General features: G+C 42.0%; 2 protein-coding genes across 4 annotated transcripts; both read left to right on the top strand.

The window, feature by feature from the left end:
* The first annotated feature begins 871 nt into the window (after nt 1-871).
* Nucleotides 872-12,318, top strand: cept1b (choline/ethanolamine phosphotransferase 1b). Of its 2 annotated transcripts, none has more exons than XM_076743458.1 (10): nt 872-1,101; nt 2,076-2,378; nt 5,416-5,590; nt 5,871-6,018; nt 6,112-6,253; nt 8,572-8,656; nt 8,951-9,082; nt 9,683-9,841; nt 10,287-10,412; nt 10,560-12,318. In XM_076743458.1, exons 2-10 carry the CDS (start codon nt 2,188-2,190, stop codon nt 10,680-10,682), a joined length of 1,281 nt encoding a protein of 426 aa, XP_076599573.1. In that variant the 5' UTR covers nt 872-1,101; nt 2,076-2,187; the 3' UTR covers nt 10,683-12,318. The 2 variants fall into 2 exon arrangements, with proteins under 2 accessions (XP_076599573.1, XP_076599582.1); XM_076743467.1 differs by lacking the exon at nt 8,572-8,656 and adding an exon at nt 7,456-7,540 and having other exon boundaries at nt 10,560-12,283.
* Nucleotides 12,319-15,051: 2,733 nt separating this feature from the next.
* Nucleotides 15,052-20,289, top strand: dram2b (DNA-damage regulated autophagy modulator 2b). Of its 2 annotated transcripts, none has more exons than XM_076743445.1 (8): nt 15,052-15,251; nt 16,389-16,561; nt 16,910-16,977; nt 17,058-17,200; nt 17,295-17,472; nt 17,777-17,859; nt 18,006-18,098; nt 18,245-20,289. In XM_076743445.1, the coding sequence occupies exons 2-8, from the start codon at nt 16,431-16,433 to the stop codon at nt 18,377-18,379; spliced, it is 831 nt and encodes a 276-aa protein (XP_076599560.1). In that variant the 5' UTR covers nt 15,052-15,251; nt 16,389-16,430; the 3' UTR covers nt 18,380-20,289. The 2 variants fall into 2 exon arrangements, with proteins under 2 accessions (XP_076599560.1, XP_076599552.1); XM_076743437.1 differs by having other exon boundaries at nt 15,158-15,255; nt 16,396-16,561.
* Nucleotides 20,290-20,556: the final 267 nt, after the last annotated feature.

Below are 20,556 nucleotides of genomic sequence, written 5' to 3'. Positions count from 1 at the left end.
CAAAAAATTTCACCTCTCAACTGGGGGAGACTCTTTTTTTCCAGAAATACCTGTTACTACAACTACTCCACCTGCTTCGACTGAGACTTGGTTTCCGTAGGCTCTGTTTCCAGCATTTCATGCTCATAGACAATGTGTTGCACTGCACTTTGTGGGGCTTTCAGCACCTCCACCTCTGCGGCTCTGGAGCTCCACCTGTGATTCCTGACCTTGGCGGTCAACATGTTGAAGTGTTCAAGATACTGAACCCCAAATTGCTCCTGATGCTGTGCCATCAGTGTGCCAGTGTGTGTGGTTGGTTAATGCTCATAATGAGCAGGTGTGTGTGTGTGTGTGTGTGTGTCTCAAAGCGCTTTGAGTGGTCATCAGACTAGAAAAGCACTTTATAAATATAGTCCATTTACCATAAAGTCCATTTACCTTCCTCGATCTCTGTCTCACAATCACTCAGCTTCCTGGCACATGTGGAAAATACTTGCTGACGTGATAATAAACAGAGGATGAATTGTTGTCTTGACAATCACAGCTCCTCATTTCCTGTCGTTTCTGTATGTTTACATTCAGCTCACATTGACCTTTCCATAGTTTGTTTACCTCAGTTTCAGTTCAATCATCACTGTTCATCACTTCAACCCCATAACTATTAAAGACCCTCTCTGTAATCAAAATGTGGACAGTGTTCCTACAGGAAACAGGTTCATTTCTGAGAGAATGAATGCTGATTTAAGTAATACAGTCTTTGTCATGTGGGGAGCAGAAACATGCCATCAAGAGTCTAAGTTGGCAAAAATCAGATAAGAGGGAGGAGGAGGAGGGCTGGCCCGCCTCTTCCTTGGAGTCTAAACCCAGGGCACAAAAACCGAAGGAAGGAGACAGCTACGCGAGATTTCCGTGATGGCTAACGTTAACTAGCTTGCTGTGTGACAGCCACTGTGACACCGGTCGTGGTGATCCATCTTCAGGTGCAAACGTTCCTCCGGTACACTAAGTCATACAGAGAAACTTTAAAACTAAGCGCCCAAAGAGGGGTCCTGTCTGCCGGCTCAAAGCGCCCTCGCCGCCCCTTGGACTGTCCGCGGCTCTCGTCCTTTCATCGGCCAGGTCAGTCGGTGTTATATCCGTCACTTCAGCAACTCGCTAGCTGTCTTTGGGTTAGCTAGTCAAGCTAGCTGGAGCTAACCGCAGTCTTCACGGGAGGTGTCAATAGTATACTTTGATTTAATCAATATCCTAAATGGGGAGTGATATTTTTGAGCAATGCAAGTACGAAGAAGTGAAAAGAACCCGACAGCAAGCGAGTAACTTTACATAATCAAACTGACACAAGTCTTCCGTAGCTACTTGATAAGCGAACGTTACAAGCCCAGCTAATGCTAATCTTCAACATCAGCAATACTGATGTTAAGTTAGCTAACAGCAAGTGGCTATGCTAGGCAGCGCTAGCAGACTGTTGTCAGTTCAGCTCATGTGTTGCTGACAGTCACAAATAGTTTCGTAACACAGATACGATCCATTAAGTGGATCTATGACACTGTCTGTGATTTGTATGGTTTTAACAGTTAGCTGATGAAACACTTGTTAGCAGCTTATCTGCTGATATCTTTGATATTCTTATCTGAGTCTAACATGTTATAGATATCAGGTAGTACCAACAATGCGTACTAACAATAACCGTTATGTGTGACCGTTATGAGCAGTTTCTGACCGTTTTGATCACTGGAGGCTGATGTCCACTGACGCCCCTGAGGGGTCTGATCTTTGATCTGCTTTGATTACTGATCAATCATGGCAATCATTTTTCAAACAAAAAGACCAACCATTCTCTGTTTGGAGCTGCTCCAATGTGAGGATTTACTGTTTTTGTGTTTTATGTCATTGGAAACTTAATGTCTTTGGGTGTTGAACTGACTCATGACCAAATGACTAACAAATAAACAGAGACAGACTCGTGAGATTGATCAGTGATGAAAATAATTATAGCCTGAGTAAAATGCTTCATGGGTTTTGTGAAGCTGTATTCATATATTGTGATATTTTCTCAGGACGCTATTCTGATATTGGTTTCTTTTTCCCAGGTATTGTCCAGCCTCATCCAGCCCCACTGTGGATCTTTAGACCCTTCAGCAGGACAGTGGCAGTGGCAGAGGCAGAGCCATCAGGGACCAGACCAGCAGGCAGCAGGGCTCCATGAGCACGACGGGGCAGCAGCAGGGGGGGGGCTTGCGTTCTCGCCGAGGCCTTGTTCGGGACAAGGACCCTGGGCAGGGCATGGGCATGGAGGCAGCCTGCTGGCTGGCCCCCGGAGTGCTGCGCCGGCTCATCGAGCTGCCCTCGCCCCCCCTGTCCCGACACCAGCTCAAGAGACTGGAGGAGCACAGGTAACAATGATTTCTGCTTTGCAGATTGAAGCAAAGTGAAGTAAAACTTTACTGGATGTGGAGTTATTTTAATGTTATGTACAGTAAGTTTATCTAGTTCTGGGATTCAGCAGTGATATGTATGGTACTACACAGAGATGTCCAGAGGTTAAGCAGTCTGATATGGAAGGATCTAGTGTGTGTTGAGTAGATGGCATCATATGTGGCTCTCCTATATGAAAGTACTGTTTGTTATGTCATCAAGCTTTGTCAGCTTTGAGTACACACTTCAGTGTTGCTGTTAGGGCGACCTTGGTTTAGTTAGTTATTGTTTTCTGCAAATGAACTGTTTATATGGTCTACACAGTTTGAAACAAGATATGATTGTATCAGATGTGTTCACAAAGTTGTTTCAGCTTGAAGAGAATCAAGTAAAATAATGCAGCTGTTTGCTGTTTCAGTCCATCCAGAATCAGTTAAAGAAACTGACATTAATGCCATATGTAATATCATTAAGATATTAAATTAGTAGTATACATAGCATTACTCAGTAATATTCAAATATGTCATTCAAAAGTGGCATTGTGTTCATTGATAACAGCTGCACAGTTATCCATTTGTGGTTAAAATAACTATCACTATCACTGCTGGTATGTCAGGTCTGACAATGACTTCATGTTGGACTCACAACACTGAAACCTAACTGATGATGACTCTGGTCTGTAGCTGCTCGGGCTCATGTTTGCTTCACAGTTGTGAATGTTGGAGACCAGGCTGTCAATCAGAGCTCTCCAGAACAGAAAACACTGCTATCTGAAAGGGCTGAGTTATGTTCAAGATAATATTAACGTTCAAATGATGAATGTGTATGGTTCTGGACGAGAGTATTTTCAATAGGCTGCTCTTTGGTTATAGAATGTAACTCATGTCACATGGTAGCACATGCAGGTAGGATGACTTTACAACTTAAGTGGCCTAAACTCTGACGAAAAGCTGACGTGCTCGCCAGCTTGTTTTGCCTGCAAAGGTTTAAAGGTTCTACATGAGATTTTGAATCTCCATTTGTTATCAGGTATCCACTGATCCACTTTTTTCAGTACTGATTTGATTTGAATTCGATCGATTTAATAATTGAATCTGGACATCTGCCAGTACCGAGTACTGATCTGATGCCAGTGTTTCATCAATAAGCTGTATTGTGTGGCCATAATGCCTCAGTGTGTGGAGGGGACAGATTGTTCTTTTTTGTGCAAGGCAACATCGGGCTTGACTTAAACATTGTTCTCCTAACCCAGCAGGAACTTAGGCTCAAACATAGAATTGAACTGAAAAGATGTGCCCCACTGTATTGGATCAATATGTGACACCCGTACTGAATTGGTGCATCCTTATTTGTTATAGAAAGAAAGTAAATAGTGAAGCATTGTCACACTCGCTCTGCACATGTTGTCATTTGAGCTTCTCTATTCTTTGTTTTGGTAGCTGGGATGGTCGTGTGTGCATGTCGGTGCATGTGAGTCCCTCCCTGTGAAACTCTTTGCCCTCGTCATATTCATAAAGAGACGAAGAGGGTGACTCCCACCCTGGACTGGAAAAGTGAAAGCGCAGTGTACAATTCAGAGCGGTGCTGGTGGCGTCCCAAACATTCAAACTTCAGCTACCTAAAGCATATTTTACCTGATGTTAGAGGTAGCTAGCATTAGCAGGATAGTTAGCAAGCCCATAATTATATTACATGGATTAAGGTCACTCAGCAGATCAAAAAATAGCTCATCAAGCTGAATACGTAAGTGATGTTACTAAACTAACTCTGTACTGTAAAAATCAATATTCCAACCAACAAAATAACTGCCAGCTACCTCGTCACTTGACATTGTTCACAAAACAGTAACTTTATTCAGTTGTTTATCCCACTGCGTTTTCAGGGGCCTTATTGAGGACCCGGTCTGTCACACCAGCTAAATCGTCACTGAAAAGGTCCTGCAAAATGAACTCTACGAAAGAGTGGGAACCCAGAAAAAAATGATAGGATGTGATTAGCAGTTTACAGGAGAGTGTAGCATCTCTGTCCTCGAGCTGTCATTCAGATTCAACAACTGCTGACCGTCTGAAGCTGATGTGACACGATTATCTACTTTATTTTTGTAGAAAAACATTTGTTGCTCTGTTGGTCTCTTTTGAACAGCAAAAAGGCATCGCTTTCTCCTTATTTATTCAAACAGTAAAATTATACAGAGCGCTATTCTCCATAAGGGAACAGCTTTTGGCCCAGTGTAAATGTACAGACGCTGACTTGCTGTGAGCTTGTTAAATAAACAAGAACCAAGGTTCACTTTTTAAGCCTCTGCGCTGCTGAGGCATCGTGTTGGTTGTCTGTGCGTTACATTCTCGTGAACGTCTCAGGAATACATTCAGGGAATTTTTTCAAAATTCGGTGCAAATGTTCACACGGACTCAAGAATGAACTGATTAGATATTGGAGGTCAAAGGTCACTGTGACCTCATAAGACACATTTTTGTCCATAACTCAATGATTTGCCGGGTTGAAGATGTGAATGAGGCTTCCATGTTTTCTTTGCAGCAACATCCACATTTGAATCATCGTAGTCAACCACAAGCTGATTGGTCCTGCTGATATTGAGCTTCTGGTGATTGTTGTTGTACCATGTGATGAAGCTCTCTCTCTAGCAGTCCTCTGTACTCTGGAAAAACAGTTTCTCAGTGAAGACAGCATGTTTCTCACATGAAATTATTCACTGGAATCATACATGTCAGTATAGTGAGAACTTCCATTTCCCCAAAAAATCACCTTTTGTAAAATTCCTTCAAAGTCTTAACTACATGTATTCTTGTGATTTGAAAATTTCACTCTTTCAGATCACATTTTCAGTACAAAAACAAATAATTTTTCAGCCTTGATGAAAGTCAACGACAGTCCAGCCATTGTCGTGATTCCAGTATTCTGTTATTGCCATCACTGTTTGCTCCGTCCTGGCAGGCAGGTCAATCACCAGGGTAAAGTCATCCAGTCCTCATCTGGCTGTTTTGGTCCCTGCAGGTATAGCAGTGCTGGACGCTCCCTGCTGGAGCCTCTGATGCAGCGTTACTGGGAATGGTTGGTAGGACGAGTCCCGTCCTGGATTGCCCCCAACCTCATCACCATCATCGGCCTGGCCACCAACGTCTTCACCACCCTCGTGCTTGTCTACTACTGCCCAACTGCCACTGAACAGGTTAGTCATCGTTCTGGGATGTTAACCTGGGTGGTCTTCTTGTTAAACTGTATTAAAATGCAAGAATTCATGTTAAAAAGAATACTTTGCATTCACTAATTAAATTAAAGAAGAAATTTGCTTGAAGTGATGAGAGAAGCTGCAGACTGTCTGGTCATAAAGAGTAGAAAACTTGGGGGTGTCTCAGTTTCTGGAGAACCTGGAGCTCATTGTTTCAGCTTTGTATTTGCGGGCTTTGAGGTAGAGTGAGTGACCCCTGCTTGAATGTGTGTTGTTTCAGGCTCCTCTCTGGGCGTACCTGCTATGTGCTGTGGGTCTGTTTGTCTACCAGTCATTGGACGCCATTGACGGGAAGCAGGCCAGACGCACCAATAGCAGCTCTCCACTGGGCGAGCTGTTCGACCACGGCTGTGACTCCCTCTCCACCGGTCAGTTTTGTCCAGTTTGACGTCGTTTGGCTGCATCCCGGTGAATCTGAAGCCCTTTTAACTCTGCCTATGTTTGTACGTTTGTCTCTGCAGTGTTTGTGGTGTTGGGAACCAGTATAGCCGTGCAGATGGGTACCAACCCGGACTGGATGTTCTTCTGCTGCTTCGCCGGGATGTTTATGTTCTACTGTGCCCACTGGCAAACATACGTGTCAGGAACGCTGCGCTTCGGCATGTGAGTCGACAAAAGCTTTTCTGTTTTTTGTTTTGTTTTGTTTTGGTTTTTTTTGTATTTGTTGTTTGAAGGTTTTTTTTAAAAGCGTCAAATCCAGCCATTAGTCTGTGAAGAAGGCTCATCTCAGGGGTTAGAAATCAGTGCTTCGCAAGTCTGAGTGTGACTTTTCAATACTGCCACCAATACGATACCTGAGTTTTGTGGTTCAGCGACATCACAGCTGCCAAACGTTCAGAGCTCTGCGCCTCCCAGCGTTTTGTTTGTAGTGTTTTCTTGGATTTCTTCTTCTTTGGTTGTACATATATTATTAAGATGAAGAATCTAATTTATACCCAGTCTGATTCTTTTAAACCCAAAATTCATCCTGCATTCATTCATTCATTCATTCACTTAACAGTCGACATTCAAACATGTATATTTCCAAATTCACTGACACCTGGCGAAGCAGAAGACTGTGGAGAGCTGAAAATATGAACAAGTGGCTCTTTCTCACCTCCACACACAGACCTGCAGCATCAAGTCTGAGGCTGCGTCCACACTAATACTTTATCAGTGTAAAACAAAAACTATCTCTATCCAGACAAGCGTTTTAGCACCGTATCAGAAATAATCTCCGCCTGAAAACACTTATCACAGGACCACTGCACACTGAGCGTACATGCCAGTGCTCAGTGTTGAGCGTGCAGGGCAGCAGTAGCATGATGAAGTGCAGAAATTAATTACAGCTGCTAGCATAGACAACAAGGTCAGCAACTGCTGGAATTTGTTATTCATGTTGAATTAACCGCTGGTAGCTGGGCTTAACTTCTTCAGGAAAAGGATCACGTGATAGGAGCATGATGAATCAGGAAGGACACGTTGTGACTGATAACGTGCGATAAAACCTGAGCGACTGCGTCAAGTCTCCATTTCAATCTGAGATTTTAAACTAAACGGGGTCAGCAGGGTTTCCAAGTTGGAGGGGTTCTAACCTGCCAGAGGAGTTTGGTCACAAGGCGAAAACATGGAAAAAGTTACGCTTTAAAACATAAATGTATTAGTGTGGTCGTAGCCTGAAACACATCCGGGTGCATTTCTGAAATCTGAAAACACATTCATCGCTTTATTTATTAAAAGGGGATGAACCCGTTACAGTGTCATTAGATGACAGCAGTTAGATGTGCAGTCGAGCTGGAGTAAACGTGGATGTATTCTGTGTGTAGATTTGACATAACAGAGGTGCAGATCTGTCTAGCAGGATTACAGATGCTCACAGCCACTGTGGGTCCCTGCCTGTGGAACTCGACGGTAAACCTCCCGGCTGCTGCTGCATGGCTCACTGCTGCCTGCCGTCTCCTTCCACACTGACCGCTGACCTCCACCGAGTCACACGGAGATCTTAAATTCACAGCACGCCCTGCTTAAAGGTGCAGTCATTAAAATACGGCTCCTCAGTAACATCAGCTGTTTTATTTATTTATACAAATTCTAAACTGGGATTTGACTGAACTTGAAATTACTAAATTAGACAAATGCTCTTATCAGACAGACACATGTGACTTCAGCCAGAAGCAGACGCTAAAGAAGAAATGCTAATATAATGATAAAGGTACCGCTTTGCATTTAATTCCAAACACCACCAAAACGAGGCGCAGTGAGACGCCTGCTGAGTGTGTGGAAATCTAAGCTCTTGTCTGTTTTATGCCACTATAAACTGACTGTGTTTGGGCTTTTCCACTGATTTCTTGGTGAATGCTAACTTTGAAAACAACGGTTAAAATTAAGCATTTTCCAAACTTTCAAGGCTTTGCTAAGCTAAGCTACCTTAGCTTAGCATAGCATAAAGACTGGAAACAGCTACCCTGGTTCAAAACGACACCTACAAACACATCTGAAGCCAGATAATTAACACATCCTATCTCATTTGTTTAATCCGTACATAAACAGAAACACCTTGTGGTTTTATGGAGGTTATGAATGCAACAGCGCTTAGCGACCGGTGAGCAGGTGCAGTGATCTCCTGCAGTCTGCTCTGGTTGCCTGGCAAACTCACAGCGATAACAAGACTCAAAAACATATCAGTAGTCGTTGAGGGAACAGAGAAGTGACAGAATCCTTTTTGTGAAGAGCCAGTGAAGTTTTACTGATTGCACCTTTAATGCAGCAACTCTGCTGTTGAACCTTAAAGCTCCGAAAGAAACGTTTAAAAGAAGAAGTCGACGGCGTCTCATCAGCTCCGTGCCCAGCAGCGTGTTGTGGAAGAAGGCTGTAGGATGACTGTGTGCTGGTAGATGTCACTAATCCTCACTGTGAACTCTCTGCTTTCTCCTCCCACTCAGCATTGATGTGACTGAGGTGCAAATCTTCATAATAATCATGTATTTGCTGGCCGCCGTGGGAGGATCTGCTTTTTGGCAGTCACTGGTAATTGTGATCGGTTCTAATTCTTAATGAGACTGATGATGCCATAATAATGTAAAGATGTTTATGTCAGTACATAAAATGCTGCTCTAACATTGTTTTGACTGTTTTATTATAATTGTCAGCAGAAACGAAACGCTGTTCTCTAACATTACTCACGATGCTTGCATTGTGGATGTAACTCACCAGCTACGAAACTAGAAGGAAGATTAGAGTGTGATCAACACACACTTTGATGTCATATCTGGGTTTTAATATCATTTCTTCATTTTGGTGTTTTTCTGTCTTTATTCCCAGATTCCGATCCTAAATATCCAGATGAAAATGGTTCCTGCCATCTGCACTTTTTTAGGAGCCATCTTCTCCTGCACCAATTACTTCAGAGTTATATTTACAGGAGGCGTGGGCAAAAACGGATCCACAATAGCAGTAAGTCTGCAAACTCTGCCTGTCTGCTAAGTTAGGCCTGTGTCCCAGAACGTATCAGAGGGAGGATGTGGCTTTACCAGATTAATCAGGACAGAAATGCTCCTAAGCTAACTTTGTTTAGTCTCGGTTAGCGTTAGCACTACTACCAGCCGACATCTGTCACTAGAATACCATGAATCATGTTAGCTAGCTAGAGCCAACAGATACTGTACTTTACTCATGTAATTTTACTGGTTGCTGGTACTTTTTCTTTCCGAATACTGAAAATAGTTGAAATTGTGAGCTGCTAACCCTAACCCCAACCCTGCGGTTAGACACTGCAGCACTCATTGCTAAATCTTATGGTCATTTTGACTGTTGTAATTGGGTCCATTTGACCAATCCAAGATCAAACACAACAACATGTAACTGTATAAACTTAATGTGCTTCAGTTCTTTTTTAAGCATTTGTTTCTAATTTTGTTTTGGCACAAATATGAGCAGCTGGACGTTTCAGAGCAGAACATGCAGATTGTGCTACAGTAACATCAGTTCTACTGTGTGTTTCTACTGACATGAACCATCTGTGTCTTCATTGTGCTTTTGTGTCTCTGTCCTCAGGGAACCAGCGTCCTCTCTCCAGTCTTACATATTGGTTCAGTTATAATTTTGGCGATGATGATATACAAGAAGTCTGCTGTCCAGCTCTTCGAGAAACATCCGTGTCTTTATATCCTGGCGTTTGGCTTCGTCTCGGCCAAAATCACCAATAAATTAGTTGTAAGTCAAACTTACCTTTTAATAAGAGGGAGTTCGAACGTAATGCTGCTCACAGAGAGAGAGACTGAAAAATGTAGAAACTTGAACTCAGTAAAAAGATAAAGGAGCATTCTGAAATGTGTCTAGTGTGGAAGTCCAGGATGTGTTAGCATAGCTTCATTCAAACAAACAGAGATAAACTGCAGAAACGATCACCTTCCAACAGCTCCAGTGTGACTTTTCTGTAATCTCACCTGTTGCCTTTCAACTGATTTGCATCTTTAATTTCAGTTTCCTGATTCTACCACATTAGCTATGAAGGCTTTGAGATAAAATGTGATGAATATGATGAATAGAAAACCATCAAGATAAAAACAAAATGTACTTCACAGCAAAGGTTCATCATTTCCACATTTAAACAGTCGTGTTGTGTTTGACTCTGACTGCGTGTGTTTTTTGTCCACAGGTAGCACATATGACAAAAAGTGAGATGCATCTCCACGATTTAGCCTTCCTGGGACCAGGACTACTGTTCCTGGATCAGTATTTCAATAGTTTTATTGACGAGTACCTGGTGCTGTGGATTGCACTGGTGAGTACACGTGACGCTAGGAGAATGTTTGGAATGACGAACGTGAAAAAATTAAAATTTCATGAGTTAATAATAATAATAATAATAATAATGATGTTTTTTCCTGTCAGTCATCAGTCACTGACGGTGTTTCTTTCTCTCCTGCAGATCATTTCCTTTTTTGACTTGGTGCGTTACTGTGTCAGTGTTTGCAACCAGATTGCCTGCCATCTTCACATTTTTGTTTTCAAAATCAAGCCTTGTTCAGTGCTCAGTTCAGCTCCTCACTGAGGACACGCCGGCCATGACTGACTCTGTCCCTTCCTGTTCGTCGCACTCATCTTTTCTTCCCTCTGTTTTCCGCGTAGAGATGCAGGGGATGACGTGGTGTAAAGTATGTGCTTCTGCCAACTGAATGTGAGGACAAATAATATATATTAAGATACTGGAGTATTACTGTCATTGTTTCTTTTTCACCAGTACACAATTTGTACTGGTCTCATCTTCTGCCCCAGTAATAAGAATTCTCCTTCTGGCAAACTCATGGTCACACAGAGCAAATATTTCAGGAGAGTCCAGGTGCTACTCAGTATGTTCGAGGAGAGAAACTTAAACTGAAGTGTGTTTTAACTGTTCTTGTGCAGAGAAAATGTATAGGAAATCAAACTCTTTGCTTTTCATGACTATAATTTTTGTAATATTTGCATAACTTTACCTTTTTGCTATTGTAAATACCAAACTGTTACAGTGTCCGTGCTTCTCTTTTAAGTTAAAAATCCTGCTTTGACTCATTTAGAAACCTCCTCTTCATATGTATGATTTTTAGACTTTATCTCCTGCACATTACACGAGGCTGTGCCACTGTTTTACATCGGCAAAATGCGGTTTTGGGGGAAACGTAATGTCAACTTAAGCTTTTTTTTTTTTTTTAACATATCACAACGTTCTTCTGCAAAATATTCACTGCCAGTGTTTTTCATTTAGTTTGTCGACTGAAACCACTTAGTTAAAACCACACGTGGGACTTTTTTTTGGTGTTATTCGAGTCTGGGCTGGGAATTTCTGTGTATTTATTGTCACGTGTAACGTTAGTTGCTGATATATTATTCTAAAGTTTATAGTTTTGTTAATGCTTCAAGGAGTTCGGCTTCCTCTACACTTTAATCTTCTTATTGTAAATATGTAAGGAATCGTCACCACAGCAAGGTCAGATTCTTTCACACACATGAAGTATCTAAACTCAGAGGTGTACTTACTAGCATTGAGAGCTATGCGGATGAAAGGTACGGAAGCTCGTAAGTAGTCCTTTTAGGTCAAGAATGAACTTGGATACAACATTTCTGGTTGCGGCTGCTTTGAATTAGTGCTCAGGTCAGAGTTACAGATCACTCCTCCAGCCGTCACTCCGCTTTCTGTTACGTCTGGTCTCCACTTGATATTATTATGATGTGTATTTCTTATCATCAGCAAATCCCATGAAAGCACCAAACCCAACGATGAGTTAGTTCATCTCTCAGTACCTTCTGAATGGTTAGAGTTTGGATGCAGAGACGATACTTGTCAGTGGATCAGTCTTTTCTTTGGATTTGTTGGCAATAACAAACTTATTTAAAAAGAACGGCTGCCAGCCACCATTACGGTTATTTAAGTGAACGCTGCACTCCTTCCTCTCTGTGTTGCCGGTGGATTCCACCACTTAACTGAATCTGCATTTTCAGAACCGCGTTCACATTGTGTTTCCCCCAAAACTCACCCGCTGAAGCAGAGCACCTCCTGGACTGAGTGTGTAGGGGATGAGGTCACACGATGACATCACAGTTTTTAAGGTGGTGACTGACGAGAATCAGATCAAACTTTTTGTTCCTGACAGTTAATAAAAACCTGTTTATTTGAAGTGGCTGCTGCTCACTCCGCCTCCACATCCACCGACATCACCTCACACTGTCACAGCTCCTGACACTCAGTGGGTGTTTAACGTCGCTGCCTCTGAGGAGAACCTGGAGCGACGGCCTGTGCGAATGTGGAGAACATGTTTGTGCTCAACAACAGATTAGTTTCTTGCTTTTTAACATTGTGCCTGTTTTATTTCTGTTGATCGGCTCCATCTGCAGATACTTCAATACAGTTTGTTTCCAGTGTGTACGAAGGCCGCGAATGCAAAGTGTTGACCGTGACGAGAGTCAGTAACGTACAACAGCTTCAGATCAGCATCGCTGTCTTAACTGGACCAGTTCAGGTTCAAGGTGGTTTGATCGTAAACTGCAGTTATTAGACTGCTGGTCTGATTCAACGAGACAAAGTGTTAAAGGGTCACTTCACACAAATACAAACACGTGTCCTCAAATGCCTTGTGTTATCTTTAGATAGAATATTAGAGAAATATTTAGAGTATTATGAGATTTATAGAATAAAGATGTGTATCATTAAAATGAAGTTGTGAGTAAAAAAAAGTCAACATATATAAAGTTGGATTTTATGAGAAACTAATGAGAATTAAGTGATGACAAGATGAAGGTTTCAGGAGTTTGAGAATGTAACATAAAGATGTGAAAAGGCTCGCTGCTAATGGGGAAAATACATTTAATGTTTCAGCAATAAAGTATTTAAAAATATATAGCAATATTTAAGAGCAGAGTTATAAGACTATAAGACTAGTTATAGAGGGAAGGATTGTTTTCAACGTTCTGATATGTGACAGTCATGATTGTAAAGGCACGCTGCCAATGGGGGAAAAAATACATTTGGAGTAAAATTATGAGTTAAGATGTCATTTTAATAAATTGATCTGTGTGAAGTGACCTTTGAAGGAAGGAAGCTCAGCGTTTAAATCTGACAGATCACAATAATGTTGACCACAAATAGTCGTTCTTAGAATGTCACATTAAGATTTCTTTTAATCCTTTATTTTCTACAGTGGACATCTGAACAGCAGTAGTTCTCAAACTCTTTCTGGCACACGTCCCCTCAAAAGCTGGAAGAAGTTCAGGTCCTCTCACCCCACTATTTTAATCACACATGACGGGGGAAGCAGTTCAATAAGAAAGGATCCAAGGCTCATATTCACTCACTCCCCCCGGTCGTCCACGGCCCCCCTTGCTGCTCTATGCCCCCAATTTGAGAACCACTGCTGTTCAGTCATGTCAGCTCACATTTGGTGTTTCAGGAGAACTGGGAAAAGAACTGATGCCCTGAACTGCATGTGTACTATACCGCTGTACAGTTTGTACCATATGTGGAGACTCTTTGTATAACCCACGACTGAATAACTCCTCATAAGAACTCAGCATCCACAGCTCATGTGCATCTAGTTACTGATGTCAGGTCAACTCTCTCATTGTTACTAGTAAAAGTTTGCCTTAAACACATTTGTTTTCTATTGTTTTGTACAGAGAAGCTTTCACGATGAGCGTGTTGTCGGTGTGTGTGCGTCCACTCTGGAAAGTGTGTGTAAACGTTTGTCTTCTGTTGTCCAGACTGCTGAGCTCAGGTAACTCACCAGTGAACAAAACAATGTGCTCCTAGACGAAAACAGTCAACAAGATCGCCTGACAATCTCTCCTTCACCTGCCGATGCAAATAAATTTCATACCCTCATGTGGAAGCGAGTTTCTTCTTCTGTGTTTTACCGGAAACGGTCAAACTGATGGCTTCATGTCCTCGTTCTGATGATGCCACTGAAAACAATGTCCAGCATGGAGGTCCTCAAGTCCAAAGGATGGTATGTTTCTTAAAGGAAATGTCCAACAGTTTTGGAAATACTGATTCATTTAGGTTATAATTTACAGTCTTATGCCTGTTCGCTAAAACTTCAGATGGTTAGCGTATCTTAGCACAAACAGCTAGCTAGGCTCTATCAAACGGTATCAAATCAGACTAACCAGGCCGTCTAATGAACATCAACGTTTGTTTATTACAAATAATAAAAAAAAACTACGATTAAAAGTGTACATTATTAGTTTTACAATGGATTTTGTACTGAACTACTTCTTGGCCACAGCTGGTAACTTCCTGGTGTCTGTTGGTTGCCTGGAAACTGCTGGGAGGCGAGACAAAATCCCACATCGAGCCTCTGGTAAAACAGTAAATTAGTATTTTTGATTTTTGGTTTTTATTTTAAAATAGTCACATTTACGCTTCGGTTTTTGGTCAGATTATACAAACGATGATTTTAAGAGGTGGTTTGGACAGAGCCAGGCTAGCCGTTGACACTCTTTGTGCTAAGCTAAGCTAACAGGCTGCTGGGTGTGGCTTCATTTTATTATACAGAGTAGAATTAACCTCTTCAAGCATACAGTATGTAATACAGCACCTCTGAAAAATATTTTTGAAGATGATTAATGCATTGCTGCCACTGGAGGACTAATCGATGAACACTGTGTTATGTGCAAGCTTGAACTTTTAGGTATTCCTGATGACACACTTACAAAATACTGATGATTATGAATGCTGTACAGATTGTATATTTACCGAGAATTAAGAGAAACTGTGTTTTTTAAATATCCTGAAACGGTCAGGTCAGTCATTTTTATCAACATGTCAGCCTCCTCTTACCTGTATTTCCCACTGAGGCCACACCTCGCGCTCCTTTTCCTGGTTCTCCTGCGAAGCAAAACTCGGGGCAGAAATTCACGAGTTTGTCTCGTGGTTGACCTGCGCATGCGCGCTTCACCCTTGACTCGACTGGGCTGTAGCACAGCCGTGACGAGTTAAAACTTTATTTTTCTGAATGAAGTGTTGCACGTCGTCCTGAGGACTACTGACATTTCACAGACGTCTGAACAACAGTCCGGTTTGGAAATAAGTGATTCGAGAAGTTTTGTTGCTCGAGGAGGATTATGGTCGCTGGAGGTCTCGAATAACGTGAGTGTCATTAACGTTTCGTTTCACTAATTAAAAACCGACTTTGTCACGGTGACACTGGTTCACGTGACGGTAACGTTATTTTCTCAGTCGAGCAGTTGCGCGCTCCGACTCACCAAACTGAGAACGCTCAAATATAACGTTAACATTGGTCGGCTAACGTTAGCTAGCTAACTGCTCGCTATAATCTTAGCGGCTTTGGTTTCGAGTCAGATGTTTACTCCAGTAACGTCAGTTTGCGGGATGTGTCATGTTAAGATTGATTTTTGTTTGTTTGTTTGTTTTGTTTTGGCAAAAGCGTAAATGGACGGATTTCTGGATGGGGTTTGGTGTGTAACACCGAAATAGTTAATTTTACACTCTTCGGTCTGACTTTCTGTTTCACTTCTTCATAAAGAGCCTTTGTTAGAAAACACGGGGAGTTTCCCAACCTGCTCTTTATTCGGCACCACAACGTTTTTTAACACCTTGAAGAGCTTCTTATGAAGCTCAATTAATCCAAACATCATCGTCAAATATAAATACAAGATGTGCAGGTTTTCAGATGAAGGTAAAATATGTCAGAACATACATTTTAAGTGAAGCCTGCGCATCATTTTCTCCAGATGTTTGAGAACATGACTGTTTGGTACAGAGCCCAGCATTCATTTTAATATTTAATATTTCTTTAAGTGGAAATGAAATGCAAAAATGACCATCCCACTAAATTCTAGACTCATATCAACTTCACTTAATATGTCAGAATAACCAGAGTTTTTCTGTATATTCACTGTGAGCAAGTCAACATTGTTGATTTAGTAGTAATTAATTTAGTATTTATTAGTAGTAATTAAATGTTTCAGTACTAAAGTGGTAATATTTAGAATCTCATCTGCAGAATTAATCTTTTATTGTTACTGTATGAACTGTTTTTACCAGTTAGACAAACAGAAAATAAACATTTTACTATCAACAATCATGAATTACAATTAGTGCAAATGAATATTTTGTCATTTTATTATATTTATGGCTCATTCTCAAGAAGACAATGAGACAACACAGGTGATGTCCACTGTTGACTGTATGTCAGTGTGTGTGTGTGTGTGTGTGTGTGTGTGTATATATATATATATATCACTCTTTGTGTGTTGTGTGCAGGACGGAGTGAACCAGCATCACACTGACACACTGCGTGTCACCATGTGGTGGTTTCAGCAGGGTCTGTGCTTCCTGCCCACAGCACTGGTCATCTGGACGGCGGCATCTTTCGTCTTTGCTTACATCACAGCAGTGGTGCTGAAACATGTGGATCCTCTGGTGCCCTACATCAGGTCTGCATGTGGACACACACACACACACACACACACACACACACACACACACACACACAGAGTATTTCCTGAGTTCTGTCACACTTGGTGGTTCCAGTTGATTTGATCTTCACACCTTAAATTGAGCAAATTTGTAATTTTGCATTGACACATCTGATTGATTTCAGACAGAGCAAAAGCAGTTTCTCATTTTTAGGGTGTCATTCGAGTTTAATTGGGCACTGATGCCAGTACGCGGTACATGTCGTTCAGCACTGAATGAATGAACCTTTTTCACACCAAAACCTTTTTTCCTGTTTCACAAAATAAACCGAATTTCTCTTCAATGAACTTTGATGTGTGTTGCAGCGACACAGGAACGGTGGCCCCAGAGAGGTGTCTGTTTGGCATCATGCTGGATGTGTCAGCCTTTTTAGGTAACTAACACACACACACACACAGATATACACAGATACTTTGATTATTTTGACTGATTGAATGCTGTGTGTGGTTGTAGGCTTGGCCACGGTGTACGTGCGTTACAAACAGGTGGAGGCTCTGACAGATGAGGGCGAGCTCAGACTCCACAGACTGAACCGTTTCGGGCTGCTACTCGGCTTCATCAGCTCCTTTGGGATGTGTGTGGTCGCCAACTTCCAGGTGTGTGCAGCTGGTCCTGGATCCACTCAAACCTGTGCAGTGTGTGAAGCGTTGAACATGTCAGCAGTGAATCTGTGTGTGTGTGTCAGAGCAGAAGACCACACTGTTCTCCATGCACCTGGTGGGGGCGGTGATGACCTTTGGCGTCGGGGCTCTATACATCCTGGTCCAGACACTGCTGTCACTCTACATGCAGCCTCACGTCCACAGCAAGTCCATCTACCTGGCCCGCCTCGGCATCGGAGTCTGGACCCTGTGCAGCATCATCAGCAGTATCCTTTAACGAGGTGACAGCTGGAAACAGTCCAACTGGAAACAGTCCAGCTGTGATGGAACAAGAGTTGATTTATACAAGAATCAGTGAGAAAATTCTGTTCTCGAACACCTTTTTTAATAATATTGAAATATTTTAAGTGTTCCACTTTGTAAAACACAATGGAAGTGCAAAGCAGAACCCAGCACCAAAGCCTCACACGTTCTTAAAGGTTCAGGTTGCGTGAAGCGTCTTTCAGGACAGATTGATGTCATGTTGCAGAGCAGCGAGCTGTGATCCTTAACGGCGTCTTCTCCTGTCAGTGTTCGTATCATCGGTCATCATGTACAGCAGCCTGAAGGGAGTGGACGTACCACACAAACTGCACTGGATTCCTGGAGAGACGGTCAGTAGTCCTGTGTGTGTGTGTGTGTGTGTGTGTGTGTGTGTGTGTGTGTGTGTGTGTGTGTGTGTGTGTGTGTGTATGCTGGAGCTTGTCCCATTAAAATAACAACACCTTTCGGTTGGTAACAGAGCTTTTGTCTTTTTTAGGGCTACACAGCTCATATTATCAGCACCCTGTCTGAGTGGTCTCTGGCCTTGTCCTTCATCAGCTTCTTCCTCACCTACATCAGAGATTTTCAGGTACTTACTCTCTTTTCACCTCCACAGCTGCTGTTGAGGGTTTAGTCTGTTTTCCGACACAAACATTGGATTGAAAATCTAATTGTATGTTTATAACAAAACTGACTACTAACTAACTTTTACATGTTATGCTCTTTTTTCTGAAGAAAATTAACTTGCGAGCAGAAGCAGTTTTGCAGAGCAGGCACCTGTTCGACTGGCCACAAGGTGGCACTGCAACGTCACATCACCACAAACGGGAAGCCTCTGAGTCGTCTCCGCTGCTGGCAGGAGGAACGTGACCGGCAGCAAAACATCTACAAGGACTGTTTTACACCGAGTTTTCTAATCATGGTTAAAGGCTTTTTAGGAGGGCTTTCTTAAAGGGTCAGTACGTTCTTAAAGGGCCAGTACACCCAAACATATTCTCTCTTCCCTCCATTGTACTGAACGTAGACAGAAATATCAAAACTTATACAAATAAAACCAAAACTATCTGACTGGACAGATAGTAGGAGGTGAAAGAGGGAGGTGGTGTATTTTATTTTTTTGTAATTTGGGTGAACTGACCCTTTAAACCCAAATCTAACGCTTTGCACTTTCCCCTCAAACTGCATCAATGACTTCAGGGCTGCACTTTATATCATTTATACTGGATTTTAAATTTTAAAACGCTTCCCTGTGTCTTACGTCCAGCTCTAGATTATATCTGCTCTTCCTGCACTGCTGCTGCCTCTAACACCCACATTTCCCCTGTGGGGGATTAATAAGGTCTTATCTTATACATCTGTGAAGCCCACTCAGGGTCATACGGTGCAAATTAAACAAACTTTAGATAAATATATAGATAGATATATTATTAAACTGTGAGGCAAAGAATTTTTGCTGAAGGGCTGAGTTTACAGTCAATGAACAGGATTGTTGCATATTTTCTTCACTTCTCAGACTCCAGTTATCAGTCTGTGCTTTGATTGAGCTGCATTACTTTTTGTTTGTTTCTTGTTTTTAGGAAATACTGCTGAACATTACAGGATAATTTCTGATTTTTACTGTGAAGGCCAGGTGCATATTTCTAAACCTTGCACAGTTTACTATGAACTTTGCTCTCCTGCAGGTGGCGCTGGTCAGCAGATGGAGAACTGGTCTGACAGTAGCTGAATAGCGCCCCCCGCTGGGGAATCAGAAACAGCAGATTGATAAATATCACATTGTGCCACTACTATAATATTTTTAGAGTTCATTTTTAATCAATCAATATAAAGACATTGTAATGTATTCAGGTTGAATGATTATTCACTCAGATTAATGAGTGAATAACAACTTTAAAACAACTGACCACAGCTTTTAATGACACTTTAAATTAACGCATTAATTGTTTACGTCCACCTTTACGTCAGCCGTCACCATCCTCGCTGCCTGTGCTGGCACATGACTGACAGCACCTGCAGCTCAAAATTCAACATCTGTTGAAGAGAGGCAGCAGAGTCCTGATTGGTCAGACACACAGCAGCTGGCCAATCAAAACTGTTGCTGTTTGGGTTGAACTGTGTGTAGTTTTAGGTGGCACAGTGCTGACGTTTGATTTACGAATGAAGGGAACTGTCTCTGATTTTATCTGCACTAAACGTCTTGTTTGTCGTCACTGTGCTCTTACTCTGCCTGCTTATTTAACATTTATGTGATTCATTTTGAGTTAAAGCTGCACTAATCTGCATTTTTGAAATAACCAGTAGATCAACTGACTGCAATTGAGCTTTTCAGCCTCTTTTAGCTCCAAATTTTGGTTAGTTGGAGACAACCAGGTGAAGAAATGCAACATTTAGCAGCTCCAGATGTTTTATCAGGAGTTGGTGGAGACCAAACTAGAGCTTAAGGGAGAGTGAATACTGGACATTCATTCATCAGCTGGCCACAGACACGACCGCGGTGATGAAGATGATGCTGGATGTGTAACTTTTAAACTAACATCATTGTCAGAGGATTGAGGGTTCAGCTTGTTCTGCCCCTGAAACCTCAGCTTTGATTAAAAACTGTTAATTATGTCATACTTAGGGTTCAGTAAAAGGCTGATGTTTACTCACAGCCATGAAGGGTCAAGGTTCTTCAGGTTTGTCATCAGCTGCTCTCTGCTGATGATTCTCAAAGAAACTTCATTTAACACAGGTTCTGATCTGTATGTGACATGAATGCAGAATAATGAGAATATGTTACCAAAGCGTTCGGCCTCCTGTGATGTTTCTCTACCTTTATCTTGAGCAGTGGCCACAATGTCAGAAACACTGAGGTCAAGTTGTGTCACTGAGTGATTCGGTTTACGACTGAACACTTGTCATTGAGGAAAAATATACGTCTTATTCAACATGAACAAACTGCAGCCTCCAAAATGATCAAACAGCTGAATCAACACGTCTCAGTTTCTACTAAAACTGAACGTTTTAACCACGAAGGTCGAGTTTACGGCAGGTCTGACGTGTTTGGC

The sequence above is a fragment of the Chaetodon auriga genome, chromosome 2, assembly GCF_051107435.1.
Source record: "Chaetodon auriga isolate fChaAug3 chromosome 2, fChaAug3.hap1, whole genome shotgun sequence".
Lineage (NCBI taxonomy): Eukaryota > Metazoa > Chordata > Actinopteri > Chaetodontiformes > Chaetodontidae > Chaetodon > Chaetodon auriga.
The sequence above is the reverse complement of the archived record's forward strand: the minus strand, read 5'-3'. Positions and strand labels throughout refer to the sequence as shown.

Bases quoted from the DNA above. Each gene is read 5' to 3' on its own strand.
- dram2b (XM_076743437.1), top strand. The intron at 17,201-17,294 runs GTGTGTGCAGCT...GTGTCAGAGCAG, and splicing joins GTGTGGTCGCCAACTTCCAG to AAGACCACACTGTTCTCCAT. The intron at 17,473-17,776 runs GTATCCTTTAAC...TTCTCCTGTCAG, and splicing joins CCTGTGCAGCATCATCAGCA to TGTTCGTATCATCGGTCATC.
- cept1b (XM_076743458.1), top strand. From the start codon at position 2,188: ATGAGCACGACGGGGCAGCAGCAGGGGGGGGGCTTGCGTTCTCGCCGA. The intron at 2,379-5,415 runs GTAACAATGATT...TGGTCCCTGCAG, and splicing joins AAGAGACTGGAGGAGCACAG to GTATAGCAGTGCTGGACGCT. The intron at 9,083-9,682 runs GTAAGTCTGCAA...CTCTGTCCTCAG, and splicing joins AAAACGGATCCACAATAGCA to GGAACCAGCGTCCTCTCTCC.